The sequence below is a fragment of the Carcharodon carcharias genome, chromosome 13 (genome assembly GCF_017639515.1).
Source record: "Carcharodon carcharias isolate sCarCar2 chromosome 13, sCarCar2.pri, whole genome shotgun sequence".
Taxonomy (NCBI): Eukaryota; Metazoa; Chordata; class Chondrichthyes; order Lamniformes; family Lamnidae; genus Carcharodon; species Carcharodon carcharias.
This window is the reverse complement of record NC_054479.1, coordinates 119,853,918-119,872,872: the sequence shown is the minus strand read 5'-3', so window position 1 is coordinate 119,872,872 and position 18,955 is coordinate 119,853,918. Positions and strand designations below refer to the sequence as shown.

The 18,955-nt window shown below is 43.3% G+C and overlaps 1 protein-coding gene across 1 annotated transcript in view; it reads left to right on the top strand.

Annotated features, from left to right (window-relative positions):
- The window catches only part of reln (reelin), a 373,827-nt gene that overhangs the window by 341,535 nt on the left and 13,337 nt on the right, over positions 1 to 18,955 (top strand). The window contains exons 54-60 of the mRNA XM_041202329.1: positions 309 to 523; positions 2,700 to 2,877; positions 4,830 to 5,005; positions 7,247 to 7,353; positions 11,735 to 11,977; positions 13,615 to 13,790; positions 16,646 to 16,719. Of these exons, the coding sequence (XP_041058263.1) occupies positions 309 to 523; positions 2,700 to 2,877; positions 4,830 to 5,005; positions 7,247 to 7,353; positions 11,735 to 11,977; positions 13,615 to 13,790; positions 16,646 to 16,719 (1,169 nt within the window). The remainder of the gene's footprint in view (positions 1 to 308; positions 524 to 2,699; positions 2,878 to 4,829; positions 5,006 to 7,246; positions 7,354 to 11,734; positions 11,978 to 13,614; positions 13,791 to 16,645; positions 16,720 to 18,955) is intronic.

Below are 18,955 nucleotides of genomic sequence, written 5' to 3'. Positions count from 1 at the left end.
TGAAAGGATTCTCCCATGGTTTTATCAGGACAGATGCTGTGGAAGGAGAATTGACCATGGCAGTTTTGGCTGAGGAGTCCCGAGGCCCTTTTGAGTTCAGGTTGAGGGGTACAATTGTTATTTAAATCATCATCTCACATTGATTAACTTGATTCTGCAATGACAATGCCCACCAATGGTTTGGGTCTTTTCCAAAGCCAATTCTTCACTTTACAAACTAATAAAATGTCATTTTGATTATGGTAAACACAGTAATAAGTAGAAAAAGTCAATGATCCTTGATAATGGAAGTTATTTCCTCTTTTTAGATTTCAGTGGGCTGTAAAACCACGGAAAAGGTTGTTCAGAATCAGGTTCATGTTCAGTATTCCACAGACTTTGGAGTTAACTGGCATTACCTGGTGCCACAGTGTCTACCAGCTGACCCACAGTGTTCTGGTGATATCACACAGCCATCTGTATTCTTCCCTGCCAAGGAATGGAAAAGAGCCATTTATCCACTGCCAGAAAATTTAGTGGGCAAGTGAGTAAAGAGTTGTTGTAGTGATGTGATCCTACTCAATTGCTTCTCTTTGACATTTTGATCTTACAAACAACTCAATAGAAATCTGGAGTTTTCAAAGATATATTTCTTTCCTATTGCGTGCCAATACTGTTGACTGCAGTTCCAGCTCTTCCCAAATGGATCCTCTTATCTTTATTAAATATTCAAATTCAGACCTGACAGCACAATGCTCCCTGCTCCCTTCCATTTAAGCTTGGATGGTTGAAGGTCCATATTACCTCAACCCACGCTTGGCCTAAATAGCCAAGTGGTTATGGTACTGGGTTTGTAACCCCAAGATCAAGAATTCAAATCTCACAATGGCAAACCATGAAACAATGTAACTTCATCTGAAACAGATGGAAACGGGTTTGTACTTGAAAGAGTTACCTCAACCCACCTTCTCAAACCACACCCAATACCACTGCCCCCAAATGCAAATATCATCTCGATCTGCTCACCATAACCAATCCCCCATTAAACCTGAAATTCCAAGTTCAGTGGAGAGAAGGGAAAATCTCTGCCTAGCTCAGATGTCAATCTGGACCTGGAGATCACAAGAGCCCATGGGCAGAATTTTACAGCCCCACTGCGGTGGTGCAGGGCCTTAAAATGCAGTGAGTTGTTTGATGGGCTGTAAAATTCTGCCAGAATAAAATTCCACCCCATGTCTCCTACCCACCCCACTTGAAATTAGAAATTAAAATCCCTGCCTGCATGGGGTCATGGAGATCTCCCCACTTCCCTATTACGACAAGACAAACTAATGTAATGAAGGGTAGCATAGTTCCCCAATCCCCTTCCCAGGTAAAATCTGAGTCAAGTGGCAGAAATACAGCTCCCTCCACCCGTTTCTCTTGTCCTCTACCTTTTACTATACAATCCTCCTCTTCAATCTCGAATCACTACTCCCCTTTCCTTCCTCACATCCCTCTCCCTTTCTCCCTCGCTCTCTCTTTCTCCCTCTCTCCTCAATCTGGGTCCAGTTATCTTCCAATTAAAAAACTAACTTTTCACCTTGCCTGTCCTAAAAACTGCACTTAGTTTTGTCCCTCCTATGTGCAGCGTCACAGAAGACTAAATTCGAAAACTTCCATCTACCTGCACCTCCTGTCAACGTTTTCCCATTATAAATTCCTATTCCCGCATTCATAATGCAGTGATTACATCCTCCACCACTCCACTGGAAGCACGGTAATGCTACCATTGGCAGAATGGTGTAACCACAGAATGAATGACATGTTTACGTAGACAGTTTCCACTATAAATGTGGAAATAGAAATTTATAATAGAAATGCAAAAAGACTTTAAAATGGGGGCAGAATTATGTCTGCATACCCAGGTCCAAATGGCTCTGCTTAACCTGAAGACTACAGTTGGTCTGAACTCCCTTTGTACGGTGCAATGGCAGGTCAGCTTACATACAGTGCATCTTTGATTCTACATTTGATCAAACACCAACATATGGCTGGAGGAGGCTAGACTGCATTGTTTGAAACCAAAGTTCTCAAATATAAATGATAAAACGAAAAGTCGAAGTTTAATATGAACCATCTTTGATATGAGTCTTCAGTTGCCATGAAGGACATTAAATATGTGCAACATCTGCTCAATGCGTATGAGTTACATACTGTTCCACCATGAATCTAACCAGTGTTCGATGGATGGATATGATGTTAAGCAGCTTTATGCAGACTTTTGAAGTCAATGAAGTGGTCAGTTCCATTAAGGTTAACACCACTGGCCTGAGGCAGTGCTGGAAATTGTCCACTGTATGATGCCTTTCATCATTCTTCAGCCAAGTGAATGAGTGAATCATTCTTCTGTGGCAGTAAAACGGACTCCATATTGCCCTAAGCAATGGAACCGTGCCACTTCCATCTGAACCAATAATAAATGGACCCTGAAAGCAGCAAAGGAGGGCTTGCTGTACGTTTTAATTTCCCTAACTGCTGGAGCAGTTGTGCAGCTGAGAAAGAATGCAGAAGGGAAAACACACAATCAATTTGACTGGAAAAGCACAATGCTCTTGTCAATACAGTATATTTGCATCCTGTACATGTGTTGTATTTTCACAAAATTGTCATTCTGGATTATGGGAACTCTTGTGCAGGTTCCAAGTGAATTAAAACTAACACATGCTATTTTATTCCAGTCCTGTGAGATTCCGATTCTATCAGAAGTATTCAGATATGCAGTGGGCGATTGATAATTTCTATGTGGGACCTGCTTGCCCAGACAATTGTGGAGGACATGGAGACTGCCTGAACAAACAGTGCTTCTGTGACCCCAGCTTCACTGGGTCAAATTGTTACTTGACTCAGCCTCTGAAGGTATTATTGGATTATCTGAGATTTCCTAAAATCCAAAGACGGGCAAAATATTTATTTGAAAATTCATAGGCATTTCATTTTATAGGGGTTATGAGTAACAGAGTGGAGTGAGATAACATGATCACTCACACAGCCCAACTAAACATGATTTTCCATTTTATTAATAATGAATGCAGTTCATTCTGTGTGGTTCTTATTATTCAGATTCACAATAAATTAAACATACAAAATTCCTTGGCTGTTAGCAAAAGAATATATAGGACAATTGCTTTTTCAGTGAACGATGCTCAGTTTTGCACTTGCCCCAATAATTATGTCCCTTTCTAGATGTTAATCCTCCATCACAATGTGGTGAAAGATTTAGTCATTATCTGCTAAAAATGTTTTGACATAACTTGCATAATGAATTCATTGATAAAGGATTAATCATGGATAAAGGCATATAGTATTAAGCTGTACAGATTAAATTTCTTATCTCTGCTGAGTAGCTGATCTCAATCATGGCAGCATTTGAAGTTAGCATCAGTAATCCATGGGCTAACCTTCCTACTCTTGGCCACTGACCAATAACCTCTGTTGAAAAGTGTAGGACATTGGGAGAGAACAATACAGAGCTTGTAGACACAAAGTGCCACCAGGGGCTAACTGTCAAAACTCATAAAGGAAGAATGTAAAGATACTGGAGTGCTGCCAATCTCCATGGAACTATACCTAGCAAGTCTCCAGTGGGGCGAGGGGTATAAACCATGATATCTGTTGTGACATGCTGGTAGTTTGTGGTTATTATGCATCAATTACTGCTAAACAATCAGTTTGTTACTTAGCATTTGATATTTATTTGTACCTAAAATATATTTATTGGGGCTTTTGTTATAAGGTTTTAGTGCACAAATATCAAATTCATAATGGAACACAGCGCAATAAATTTTCAGATAGTCACATTTGAGGAATAGAAGGCAAAGCTGTAATTAGAAGAGAGACAGTATAATGGTGGAACATGGAGCTCCAGTGCTCCAGTATTTTGCAATGTGAGTAGTTCAACAAAGGTTTATTTCCTTGAGTCCTTCACAGTAGACTACTAATTTGTGGTAATTATGGTTTTATTTAGTGCGTAATATACCTTTAAGAAAAATGCTTGTTAAGGAAGACCACATGATCTTTAGTACCCAATAGGAGGGTAGCACAGGCTACCTCAGTAGTTAGTAGTTATTTATGTAGAGAGAGTTTGAGCTGAAAGCACGTATGTGGTTGCTGCTGAATACCTTGTAAATAAACTTAAAGTTTCCACCTAAGAAGTGTCTGCGGATCAACTCTATCAATAGTGCCAACTCAGCCACCACTCACAGCAAGCTAGGCATGAGGATAAAACAAGTTTAACAGAAGAAATCAAGTGAAAAGAAATCAGCACTGTACCCTGACTAATAATTGTAAGCAGAAGTTCAGTTTGAACCAGCGAAGTAATTCCCTCTCAAAATGCTGCAATTCAAAAGAATTGATCCTTTTGATCCAACCATGGACAATTGGTCTGCTGAGTACCTTGTAAATAAACTTTAAAGTTTCCACCTAAGGAGTGTCTGCGGATCAACTCTATCAGTAGTACCAACTGGGCCACCATTCACCACTCACAACACAATCTCAGCCATATGATTGTGGGGAGATGCCAAGCAGAGACAGGACATTTCCAAAGAGGGGGGAAGTTAACATTAACTGCTGTCACGTAGTTCCTATCAGTCGGTTACAAGCAGCATCGGCTGATTAAAGCCTGAGATAAATTCACCTCTCATAGCTCATAGTGCTATATAGCCCATGCAATCTAGAGAAAGGGAAAGTAGAAGAGAAAGAAAACCAGTTTAAACTTTTTTTTTACTTAGTTGGATACTCGCCAGAGTTGAAGATGGGCAAATTGCATTTCCTTTGACCCATTTAATGATTGGTTGTCTAATGTATTACAGACTTCATTGAAGGAACGTTTTGAGACTGATGCCATGAAATCAGACTTATGGATTTCTCTGGAAGGTGGAAAGGCTTGCACAGATTGTGGTGTCCTCGCAGAAGATTTGCCCCTCTATTTCAGTGGAGCAGGCATGAGGCAGGCAATAACGGCAGACCTTGATCTTCGGGGTACAAAGTAAGTTTTATGCAGTTCTATGTCAAGCCTTCTTTAGTGTTGGTCAAGTTGGAAAAACAAGGTGTTAATAAGTTCTTTGGTTCAATCAGTTGGACATTGACTTTCACCTATGGGAGCACAAAACTGGCCCTAATTTGATACAAACTGGCATTTAACCAGCAATATTGTTTCAAGAGGTCACAAAATTGTTCATTTGAGAAATGGAAAAATGTCACAGTGCTGTAATAGATAGTTCACGTCACACATTAGAGATTAAAAGGAGCTCTCTTCTCCATCTGTATTTATTGTTCCTGATCTGGGAATACATGATGGTTTTCCTCTCCTGTGACCGGCATAAATAATCACCCGAGCTGAGTACTCGGTGGAGAATCAAGTGAGGAAGGCTGATAATTGGGCTTGCCCATTTCTCTTATGCTTTCTATTCAGATGATTACTAATGCCTAAGCACAGATAGTGGAAACCTACCCCTGGGTATCTGAAATACAAAGGGCTGAATTTTCACCCCATCGGGGGGGGAGTTGAAGGGCGGGCATGTACAGGCACGTTTCTGATTGATGACCCGCCATTTTACGTGGGCTGGCCGATTAAGGCCCGCCCAGCGTGAAGTCCGCACGGAAGCGCTATGCGTTCCCTGTACGGCAGGGGGAATCCCAAAATTGAGAGTGCGCTCTTTCGCGCACGCGCACGAAAGAGTGCACTCATCTCCCTGAGGCTAAGTGCAGCCTCAGGGAGATCGGCTGTAAATGTAAAAATGATAAAAATAGAAAAATAAAATTTCCCTAACATGTCCCCTCATGTGACAATGTCATATGAGTTGGGACATGTCCATAATTTTTACAAAACCTTTATTAAAATTTTTTAAAGCTGACATGAAACCTCATTCCGCCCATGGATGAGGTTTCATGTTTTTTTTTGTTCCTGTCAGAGCTCCTGACCTGTCTGCCAACCTTAAGGTTGCATGGGCAGGTCCTTTAATTACTTAATTGACCTTGTCAATGACCTCAATTTGCCATTGACAGGTTGGTGGGTGCGCAGCTGATTTTGCTGCACTCCTACCTTCCTGAAAATTTAAATGGGGCATGGTGATGTTGGGAGTTCCCCCTGATGTCACTGCGTGTCATTTTACACGTCGGCAAGCAGGCCCCACCCCCGCTCGCCGATGTGTAAAATCCTGCCCAAAGTGTTTGAATTCTCAGCAACAACTTCATTTGCCTTGATGAGCTCAAAATAAGTCAAACTATTTAACAGTTGAAAATTAAAGAATGGCCAAAGAGAAGAGGGAGTTCATCAAGCTCAACCTAAGGAGAAGCACCTGTTTAGAGACACCACACATCTGCTATGAACTGATTGGCCCTGAGTTTCACTGGGGACTGAGGCAGAAAGTGGGGGAGATAAATTAGCTTTGAGAAGCCCGCTGGGCAGAAATTTGGGCAGGACCCAGAAAGGTCAAATTTTTGCCCAAAAGAAAGATCAGCAAAAGTTTCCGATGGGCCCTGGAAGGAATGGGGCTTTCATCTGCCCCATATGTGACCCATGCCATGACAGGAAGGAAAGGCTGGTGAGATTGCTTCTCTCACTAGAATTCCTAAAGCTCCAGTCTCCTCCCTACGCTGCAATCAAGAAGAAATAATCACTTGGGCAGAAAATTTACTTGAAAATCTGACAAGGGAATGAGGTAGTTTCTCACACAGAAGTTGGGCACACCAAGGTGGTATTGTAGACTAGAAGATCCAAGAACTGACTCTGGCAGTTTCTTTTAATCATCTCCTCTTACAAATGGATCCAATCACTGGTATAGCTACACCTTTACATGGGGAGTCCAGCACCTTCTCGCAGTTATTTGATGGTGCAATTTGCACTACTTCCAGGGACATCCTCATTGTCACAGAACCTAACTAAAATATGTAAATTGGATGACTCTGACCCCATGTTCTCTTGCAAGGTCTGGAGTGGGTGTTACAAGCAAAATGTGATTCTAGATCAGTGGCAGTAGAGCCCTCCTGCTCTTTTGCACTTACATCATGTCTAAAACTTCCAGGACCTGACACACAAAACCACAAATGGGTTGAGAGTTTCTGAAAAGTCAACATGATATTCTGATAAGCTGTTCTAGGTGTAACACTCTGATTGTGAGAAATTAATATCTTAAGAGCTGGATTGGCAGACTGCTATTTAAAAGTATATTATTGACTCCTTTACAATTTCAGGTATACAACATTAATGTTGATCTTTTATACCCAGATTTGTGCAATATTGGGCCAGAATAGGCAGTGAGAACAATATGACCACATGCCATCAGCCTACATGCAGGAAGGAAGGGGTTTTGTTGGACTACTCCACTGATGGAGGTGAGGCTTTTTCTCTATTTTTATAACTCTCTAATTAGCTGCCTCTTAACTGTGTCAAATAAAATTTGAATCAGACTATTTGACAAGACGAGCAGACCAGAAGGAGAGACAGAGAGATGTTGACCACCGAATGTGGTAACTCAGTAATTTCCTGTAGCTAATAGCTGCGATTCTGGATAGAGACAATTCCTTCCCTTCTGCCTTCTCCCCACTTTACATTGCCACCCCTGGCCTGTACTTTGTACTCTCTTTTCATTATGTTCCATAATATTCAATTTTAGTGTTCTGGAATATCGTTTTATTTAAGACAAATAGGAAATATTGTATTCTAATTAATTATAAAAGTCCTGAAAAGGTTCAATCAGCAACCTAAATGCTGGGCCTTTACTCTGAGAAAATTCTAACTCTAAAGACTATAAAACTGTGACTACACATTGAGGAGCTTGTAACAGTTGGAGATGACTTTTAAACACCCCAGTGTACATATCTCAATTTTGATAATGAAAATATGAATTGATCTCAGATTTAAATGTGTCACCGTTAATTTCAGTCTCAACATCTCGCAATGTCTTCCCTGAATTGTTCCCAATCTTAACCCTAATCCCTCTTCCTTAAAGGAACAGTTATTTTCTTCAGACATCACTGCTGGGTTTCTCACAGAATTACTGAATACTGTCAATTTGGCAGCATTTTTCTGAAGCACGTGAACACACTAGGAACTAGTGTTTTGCGACTGCCAAAATCCATCTGAATTTACAGAGACTCAACTCATATCCTTGCTTTGGATAAGTACAGGAAGAAGGAATAGAAAGGTTTGCTGATAGGGTGAAATGGAGTAAGATGAGATGAGGTTCATGTGGAGCGTAAACATCAGTATAGACTCAAATATAAAAACAAAAAGATAAAAACAAAAATAAAAACAAAAAACTGCGGATGCTGGAAATCCAAAACAAAAACAGAATTACCTGGAAAAACTCACCAAGTCTGGCAGCGTCGGCGGAGAAGAAAAGAGTTGATGTTTCGAGTCCTCATAACCCTTCAACAGAACTAGGTGAATCCAAGGAGAGAGGTGAAATGTAAGCTGGTTTAAGGTGTGTGGGGGTGTGGGGGGGAGAGAAGTGGAGGGGGGTGGTGTGGTTGTAGGGACAAGCAAGCAGTGATAGGAGCAGATCGTCAAAAGATGTCACAGACAAAAGAACAAAAGAACACAGAGGTGTTGAAGTTGGTGATATTATCTCAACGAATGTGCTAATTAAGAATGGATGGTAAGGCACTCAAGGTATAGCTCTAGTGGGGGTGGGGGGAGCATAAAATATTTAAAAATAATAGAAATAGGTGGGAAAAGAAAAATCTATATAAATTATTGGAAAAAAACAAAAGGAAGGGGGAAGAAACAGGAAGGGGGTGGGGATGGAGGAGGGAGTTCAAGACCTAAAGTTGTTGAATTCAATATTCAGTCTGGAAGGCTGTAAAGTGCCTAGTCGGAAGATGAGGTGCTGTTCCTCCAGTTTGCGTTGGGCTTCACTGGAACAATGCAGCAAGCCAAGGACAGACATGTGGGCAAGAGAGCAGGTTGGAGTGTTAAAATGGCAAGCAACAGGGAGGTTTGGGTCATTTTTGCGGACAGACCGCAGGTGTTCTGCAAAGCGTTCGCCCAGTTTACATTTGGTCTCTCCAATGTAGAGGAGACCACATTGGGAGCAACGAATACAGTAGACTAAGTTGGGGGAAATGCAAATGAAATGCTGCTTCACTTGAAAGGAGCGTTTGGGCCCTTGGATGGAGGAGAGAGGAAGTGAGGGAGCAGGTGTTACATCTTTTGCGTGGGCATGGGGAGGTGCCATAGGTGGGGGTTGAGGAATAGGGGGTGATGGAGGAGTGGACCAGGGTGTCCCGGAGGGAACGATCCCTACGGAATGACGACGGGAGGTGAAGGGAAGATGTGTTTGGTGGTGGCATCATGCTGGAGTTGGCGGAAATGGCGGAGGATGATCCTTTGAATGCGGAGGCTGGTGGGGTGATAAGTGAGGACAAGGGGGACCCTATCATGTTTCTGGGAGGGAGGAGAAGGTGTGAGGGCGGATGCGCGGGAGATGGGCCGGACACGGTTGAGGGCCCTGTCAACGACCGTGGGTGGAAAACCTCGGTTTAGGAAGAAGGAGGACATGTCAGAGGAACTGTTTTTGAAGATAGCATCATCGGAACAGATGGGACGGAGACGAAGGAACTGAGAGAATGGGATGGAGTCCTTACAGGAAGCGGTGTGTGAGGAGCTGTAGTCGAGGTAGCTGTGGGAGTCGGTAGGCTTGTAATGGATATTGGTGGACAGTCTATCACCAGAGATTGAGACAGAGAGATCAAGAAAGGGAAGGGAAGGCTAGGATTGGAAGATGGGGTGGGGACGGAGGGACAGGCAGGGGTGGAGGGTCCTAGATGGGTGTTGGTGTCGAAGAGTTGTTGGAGCTTGCGTTCCTTAGCACTTGAGCAAAAGAGAAAAAGTTTCTTGTTGAGGCGTCGGATGAGATGAAGAATAAAATGAAACTGGGGGCACGCACAGCTTTGAAAAAGGGTACGGCGGTGCTGCTGGAGGGAGAGGTCGAGTGTATTCATATGGTGGCGCATGGCACTGGGTGTGGATCTCAGAATGTGACAGGAACAGCAGTCCGAGAAACGTTTTATGTCCCGGAGATATCTGTAATCCTGGGAGGGTTCGAAACATGAGGGGTGGAATTTCAGCTGAAATCCATCATTTTCACGTGGTCCATCTCTGACACTTCCCTTCCCTTCCTTGACCTCTCAGTCTCAATTTCTGGTGATAGTCTGTCCACCAATATCCATTACAAGCCTACCGACTCCCACAGCTACCTCGACTACAGCTCCTCACACACCGCTTCCTGTAAGGACTCCATCCCATTCTCTCAGTTCCTTCGTCTCCGTCCCATCTGTTCCGATGATGCTATCTTCAAAAACAGTTCCTCTGACATGTCCTCCTTCTTCCTAAACCGAGGTTTTCCACCCACGGTCGTTGACAGGGCCCTCAACCGTGTCCGGCCCATCTCCCGCGCATCCGCCCTCACGCCTTCTCCTCCCTCCCAGAAACATGATAGGGTCCCCCTTGTCCTCACTTATCACCCCACCAGCCTCCGCATTCAAAGGATCATCCTCCGCCATTTCCGCCAACTCCAGCATGATGCCACCACCAAACACATCTTCCCTTCACCCCCCTGTCGTCATTCCGTAGGGATCGTTCCCGCCGGGACACCCTGGTCCACTCCTCCATCACCCCCTACTCCTCAACCCCCACCTATGGCACCTCCCCATGCCACGCAAAAGATGTAACACCTGCCGCTTCACTTCCTCTCTCCTCACCATCCAAGGGCCCAAACACTCCTTTCAAGTGAAGCAGCATTTCATTTGCATTTCCCCCAACTTAGTCTACTGTATTCGTTGCTCCCAATGCGGTCTCCTCTACATTGGAGAGACCAAACGTAAACTGAGCGACCGCTTTGCAGAACACCTGCGGTCTGTCCGCAAGAATGACCCAACCTCCCTGTTGCTTGCCATTTTAACACTCCACCCTGCTCTCTTGCCCACATGTCTGTCCTTGGCTTGCTGCATTGTTCCAGTGAAGCCCAATGCAAACTGGAGTAACAGCACCTCATCTTCCGAATAGGCACTTTACAGCCTTCCGGACTGAATATTGAATTCAACAACTTTAGGTCTTGAACTCCCTCCTCCATCCCCACCCCCTTTTTGTTTCTTCCCTCTTCCTTTTGTTTTTTCCAATAATTTATATAGATTTTTCTTTTCCCACCTATTTCTATTATTTTTAAATATTTTATGCTCCCCCCACCCCCACTAGAGCTATACCTTGAGTGCCCTGCCATCCATTCTTAATTAGCACATTCGTTTAGATAATATCACCAACTTCAACACCTCTGTGTTCTTTTGTTCTTTTGTCTGACATCTTTTGATGATCTGCTCCTATCACTGCTTGCTTGTCCCTACAACCACCCCACCCCCCTCCACTTCTCCCCCCACCACCCCCCACACACACGCCATAAACCAGCTTATATTTCACCCCTCTCCTTGGATTCACCTAGTTCTGTTGAAGGGTTATGAGGACTCGAAACGTCAACTCTTTTCTTCTCCGCCGATGCTGCCTGACCTGCTGAGTTTTTCCAGGTAATTCTGTTTTTGATCAGTATAGACTCATTGGGCCAAATAGTTTGTTCCTGTGCTGCAAAATTCTGCATAAATATTCCAACCATAGTCACCATTGTTTACAACTTTTGCCAGAGTGAACTTTGAGAAAAACCTTTCCATTACATTTCTGTTGAAATAATAAATTCTGTTACTAACTAATTTCTCATGACTGTAGGAATCACCTGGAACCTACTGCATGAAATGGATTACCAGAAATATATTTCTGTGCGCCAAGATTATGTCCTCCTTCCAGAGGAGGCTCACACCAACACAACTCGCCTGCGATGGTGGCAGCCCTTTGTTGTTCTGAAAGGCCGGATGGTAGCAAGCAGAGACCGTGCTCAATGGGCACTGGACAACATCCTGATTGGAGGATCTGAGATCAACCCAAGTCAACTAATGGATTCATTTGATGATGGTAAGATGGAAACATTAGATTGGTGAATGGCGCTGATGACAGTTAAGAATTGTGAATGGAAGTGTTTGGTTATGACTTGATAGATGATAAGAACTGTACAGGAAAGTTTTGTCGTCCCCAGTGCCAGTCACATATGTGATCAAGTACAGGATGGTTGGAAAATCCCAGAATTAGCCTTTATATCTCCTCAGCACTGACATTACAGAGTACAGATGTTTCCAGTGGGCGATCACTGCTGTCATCCAAGCTCTTTACAGGCTCAAACATTTTGCAGCTGAGGGCAGGATTTCCCTATCCTTAATTGTCTGGGGCAATCACTTTGTTAGTTAAAAACATTTCACCAAGATTTTTCCTAAAGGTGTGTTGACTTGTTCTGGAAATGGTTGTGATATGTTGAATTTTCTTTTGTCAATCTAACCCTGTTATTTAGTCAGCTTAGACACTCTTGTTTCTTCTCTTTCACCACATCTATCATTACAAGGAGGTTCACCACCCAAAACTTGAAAATTAATAATTTCCCTGGGAACTCCTGTTTCCCTCAGCGAGCTGGAGGACGGAGGGGTGGTGGGGATGTTCCATAGGAATACGCAAAGGCAAGTCCACTTCCACCTGAGGTCTCGTGGCCCAAGCAGGCTGTAGCCAAGAGTGTGCATCCTCAGATCCCACCAGAGCTTCTTGGTTATGTCAGAGATGCACTTTCTCCACCAATCCTTCAATGGGGAGACTTTTTTCCAAGTCAGAATCATGCCCTTGATATTCCATGTTGTTGTAGAAGGAAAAAAAAGACTTGAAATATTGGAAATTAAAGCAGCATGTGCCTGACCCACCTGGGTGTCATAAGCAAGTGCATCACACATCTAGGTTCTATTACGGTGACTTTAGGTATGATGCCCTTGGAAGATGTGAATTTGGCAAGATTTTTAATTGTATTTTATATTGTGAATGTGTGTGTGTGTGTGTGGCTTACTTGAGGTATGGATGTGCATGAAATGCAATGAAAGAGCTGTATGTTTATGTGAGGGCTTGACATGGGTGAGCAAAGTAAATGTGGAACAAGTTGTAGCATTCACTCTTGGACCATCCTTGCCTGATTTCTTAAAATGAACATTCTCTGCATCATATTCCAAGTCTCGTAGTTATCCTGATAGCCGTATTATCCACTTAGGTATTGCTTATGTTGTTGCATCACTCTGATTCTTGTTCAAAAAGACATTTTTGTGCCTTCACATTCTGCCTGCCACTTTTCCACCCGCCTAACCTCAACGATGGTTGACAAAGATTTAAAATGTATCTTGATGCTTTATAAGAGATAAAACAATATCCATTCCCCCTATGTAGGCACTTACCTTTCAGTATCCAGTTTCCCTTTAAATTTGAGAAGCATTTTCACATTCCCATCAGGCTTGCTCCCTGCAAAATACCAAAGTTGAACAGACAGCTATGAATAATTATTCAAGTGAACTAAACTGCAAATTAGCAGGCTGCCAACTCACTGCACTGTGGGCTTCCTTTGTGCTGACAGAGAAACTTAGACTGAGCCTTGATCATATAATTGGTGCATATTTGTGCTATTAAACTTTAAAACAGAGATAGCAGCTTTATTATTCTGTTCCTAAAGAACTTTTTTCCCCCTACAGAAGGTGTTAACCATGATGAAAACTGGATTTTCTACCCTAATGCTGTTCGTACAGCAGGCTTCTGCGGTAATCCTTCATTCCATCTCTATTGGCCTAATAAGAAGAAAGATAAGACACACAATTTCCTGGCTTCACGGGAACTTATTGTAGCACCAGGATATATACTACAGTTCAGAGTAAGATTCTATTTGGGACACTTCATACTTGTTATGCTTAAGTTATACTAAGGCACTCCTTTAAATCACGCTCCATTATCTGCACGCCACATGAAGCACGCCACATGAAGAACTATGCCCTGTTTTTCTGGAATGTAAAAAATTATTTGTAAAATGAAAAGACATCCCTTTTCCATTGATTTTGACCCTATCTGACCATCTTCCACCCTACCCTTCACTATCTCTTTTCCTCTCTCTCTTGAAAATCATATAATTTTCTATGGAATTAAGTTGTTATTGCCTTCCCTTAACATAATACATAAGCACAGAGTAAGCCACTCAAACCTGCTCTGCGATTCAGTAAGATCATGGCTAAACTTTTACGTCCGCTCCACTTTCCTACCCAATTCCCATGTCCCTTGATTTTCTTTGAATCTAAAAGTCTGTTGATCTCAATCCTGACTGCATTCAACTACTGAATTGCCACAGCCCTCGGTAAAGAATTCCAGAGATTCACAACCCTCTGAGTGAAGAAATTTCTCCTCATCTCAAATTAAATAGCCAACCCTTACCCTGAGACTATGGCCTCTAGTTTTAGATGCTCCAATCAGGGAAGACAGCCTCTCATCATCTTTTGTGTCAAAGACTCTAAGAATTTTATGCATTTCAAAGAATTCACCTCTCATTCTTCCAAATACCAAAGAATTACTTACTTCAGAGAAATTACAGTTACAAATTCTTATCATCAGTGATATATATTACTCTTTGTGTAAAGAAAAGCTCTGCCTTGACTTCCCTAGTTAATTCTAAATTTTAATTTTCATCTTAGAAACTCAAGCAGTTTAGTTAAATATAACCTGAATCCATGGTGATTGTCCTTAACAAGACATACTTTTCCAAGTAAGCACCTGCCGGATCCCTTAAAATGTTTAAAAGATTTTCCCTATGAGCTGACGTTAAGCTTACCTGCATATGGTTCCAGGTCTGTCTTTTGACAATTTTAAGTAACAGAGTTATGTCAGTCCCTTTCGAACCCTTAGTGCTCTGTACTTGCTCTGTTCTGACAAACTTGCAAAGGGGGTGAGTGAAAACCTCTCTAAATGTCATTGCCACTTTCTACATGATTGATGGGTACACGTTGTCTCGACAGAATAGTATGTTTTAAGAGCAACTAACTTTCTTATAACTGATACTGGTAGTTTTCTTCCTGTCTAGTTGCTCCTCTGCTGTGATGGCAGCTTCTCTAAAGAACCGTAAATGGGATTCTGTAGTGGTTCCTTTAGTTTTTTTTAATGAATGAGCATTAGTTGTGCACATGCATAGGCAGAATTTCTTTTTCTATTTTGATTTAGGACGTTTTAGCAATTGGATAGGAGAGCTAAATTGCAAGTGATGTGGAGGAAAGCAGCACATGAAAGGAAGTGAAACACATTGGCTTGCCTACAAAGATTTGAATTAGTTGGCAGCCAGTTTCTACCAATAATCATTTAAATCAGTACTGGCACGAGAACTGCCACAGAAATGGTGTCTTCAGATATCCAGGAACTGACGGTGCAGAGGAGGGAAGGGTAGAGAAGCCATTGGCGGAAGTGCAGTAGTTGCCTTCAGAGAGGTATGAATGGAACCATCAATAGCAGTCCAGTGAAGCTGGACAATACAGGAGAGGTGTGGCATGGTCAGCTATATCAAACATTGCAGAAAGGCTGAGGAAGAGGGATAATGCAAGACTGTCACAAAGGGTGTCATTTATGACTTTAGCTGAAGTTGGTTTGGTGCTGTAAGAAGGGTAGAAGCTTTATTGGGGGAAGATTCAGACAGGATGTTTTGAGGAGTAAAGAACTAGGATGCAGTGACACTTTAAGCGAGGTCAGAAATGGGACAGTAATTGGCAATGACAGGGGATGGTTATTAAAGATACATTTTTGAAATGGAGCTTTATGGCAAGTGAGAGGGTAGGGTGTGGGAGGGGCTGGGTGTGGGGCGGTGGTGGGTAATGACAGTTTTGAAGGGAACTGCATTCAAAGAACAGCACCTGAGAAAGGGAGCCACATTTAATATCGGCTAGCATGGGAATCAGGGAGGAAAGTTGAGTGGTTAGGAGGGGAGTGATTTGGGGATCAAGGGAAGAGGAAATGGGTCTTAAAGACAAGAGGGAAGATAGGCGAGAAACTGCAAGACTAGAATCGGTGGGAGATTGTTGGAATGTAGGGCAACAGGCCTTAGAGGACGGCTTTGAATTGCATTACTTAGATCATAGCACTCCCTTATGTTAAGAATGTTTAGGTCATGCCAGTCTTCAGTTGTCACTATAGCGCAAGTGCCTTGGTAATAGGACATATATTGGCACAGGGTTCTTCCAGTTTCCTGCCATAACTTTAGTAGGAGAGCAGTGGACTCCCCGGAGAAACAATGGAAATGACCGTTTTTAGCCAATGACATTTTTCTAGGGGTTCCACTGATGAACACTTTACTGTTCGAAAAGAAACACAGAGCTGAAACCAAATATTTCTCCACATCAAACTATGTAATTGACAGATGAGAATCGGCTAAATGAGCTGAATGTTCTTTCATGATTTGTACATTCTTATATCTCTATCCTGTCTTTTGTTGTTGCCCATGTGTTGCACAAGGAGCTTCTTCACCTCATTGAATCTATCCCATCCCTGGATCTATCCTATCTTCTTTCATCACTATACTGAATCCTACTTATTCTAACAATCAACTAGATCATCAGACTGCTTGTTTGGTTATAGGGGCAAAGAAACAACATTGCCATATTTTTAAAGTGGGTATCAAGCATGAAATGTGCTTTGTTATACCTGTACATTCATTAAATGGACCTTTCCTAGAGTTTATCTTCTGTAATATGTTTCCAGATTGTAGTTGGCTGTGAAGCTGATTCTTGTGGGGATCTCCAGCCTGTTTTGCTGGAATACAGTAAGGATCCAAGGTGAGTGGTAATCCCAAAAAACAGGTTTGTGACTGACAGATGGGAATGTTTGCTACAAAGGACATTAGAATCAGCTTTGATGAATTCAACAAGTAAACTTTGCAACCAGGAGCAGGCCTGGAAACTCAGCAGCTTATGGTATAAAGCCTCACCATATGGTGGCCAAAATTACATGCTGTGATTTCAAATGTTCAGAATACAAAAGTGTGATTCATATAACCTGATACTCCTGCCCTCTTAACTTTCACAGCTAAACACCACTTTATTCCATAGCATCTGCACTGTGAGAGCAGTGTCTGTCTTTAAGATATATGGTGCGTGAAATGTTGATATTACAGAATGATGTTTTATGACCATATATCCATCCTTTGATTCTCAAAAAAAGGAGCCAGTTACAACCTTAGAGAAAAAAAGTACCTTCCCCTTCTGTTGCACCATTGTAACAGTTTGTAAAGGAACTTCAGAGAACTGGGTGAGCAAAATGATCTAAAATAATCACTGATGTATTCAACTGCATGAGAAGTTTCATATTTCTTTGCAAACATCATGATGTTTCAAGAACTTTTAAGTTCTTTTCATCAACAAGGTTTTAAATTCAAACAGTAAATACATTTTACCTATCAGCAAGCTGCACAAGATCAGCTAGATTCTATATGAACAAGTTATTTCTTACAAGGTTAACACTTCTGTTATAAAACAGTGTATCCTCCTAACAACAGGAAGAAAGAGCCACCATAGACATATTGGCTAGGATTTTCTATTTCTGTGCTTCCAGTCCACGAGGCAGGATTTTTGGATGGTGGAGTTTCCCACCCCACCACCCAAAGAGTCGGCGGGAAATGCATCCATGCCAATCACAGCAGCCCTGCAGCCATTTAACGCTCCGAGGAGCATTAATTGGCTGGAGGTGGGACTTTTGCTTGAATAAGGGATGGAAGTCCCATGTCTGAGAGTTGCTGGCCAATCTGATTGACTGGCAGCTCTGTAGTCCCAGCAGCAGCAGTGGCCAGGACTAGGACCACAAGCAGTGCCAGATTCTAAGTCCTGGAGTCCAGGATCAGGTGAGGGCAGGGGGTTTCTCACAACAGGGAGAAGAGGGGAGGCCTGAGGGGGGTGGGAGTCTTTTTGCAGAAACCGGGGTTAGGGAGTGTGGATGAGATGTGAAGGAGCACCACTGGGGGTGCAGACTTTGGGAGGGGCACCCTTTTACGTCCAAGGCCCAAGCCGGCTGACCTGCCAGGCTTCTCCCCTGCCTCTGAACTCTTCCAGCCAAATGAAAAATTGAGGCTGGGTGGAAAGCTGCCTTTAAGCTGGCTGCCTAAGGACCTCAACTGTTGTAAGGAGGGCTGGCCTAGGCACCATCCACCCCACGCAAAATTGTGGATTGTTGACAGGAGCAGGCAGGTAGGCTACCCAAGGAATTTTATGGGCTCCGCTGCCTACACACTTGCCGGCAGAGGACTGTAAAATTCTTCACGTGGGGTAGAAGTTTATGTTCTGATGCTGATGGGTTTGCAGGCAGTGAGGAAAGGGCTGGGGGTGACTGTAACACTTTTGGGGGTTCCCACCTGCCTCAATCTCTCCGCAATTTTACACTGGGTCAGGTGAGGCCTAGACTGGCCCACCTGCCTTTGCCTCAGTTGAGGCCTTTAAGTGGTCAATTATTGACCACTTAAGGGCTGTTTCCTGCCCAGCCTCAATTTTCAGGCAGGAGGGAGGAGTTCAAGGGTGGGGTGAAACTCGAAAATAAATCGGATTCAGGCCTCGAGCGGGAGGGGTGTGGGGGTGCCTCCATCAACAGCCTCCTTTCAACATCAGGTGTCCTCCCCCTCCAAAAGGTCTGACTCCTGCAGGGGCTCCCTCCCCACCCCCAACCTTTCCACCAACACCCCAAACCTCCTCTGTCCACCCCCCCCAGGCCTCACCTACCCTGCCTGCCCTGAAGCCCCCAAAATTTACCTGGTCCTGGACTCCAGGGACTTAAGCTTTGGGGACAGCTTGCAGTCCCAGTGCGGTCCATTGCAGATTATGGCGTTGCAGGGACTGGAGAGTTACCAGCCATCAGATTGGCAGACACTGCTCTGTGGCAGGACTTCCTCCCGACTGAGGGACAGAAGACCCGCTTCCAGTCAATTGATGCTCGTTGGAGCGTGACATGGTGGTGGGGCAGCCAGTATGGGTGGGAAGTGTTTGCTGCCAACTCCCCGGGTGGCAGTAAGGGAAACTCCGCCATCCA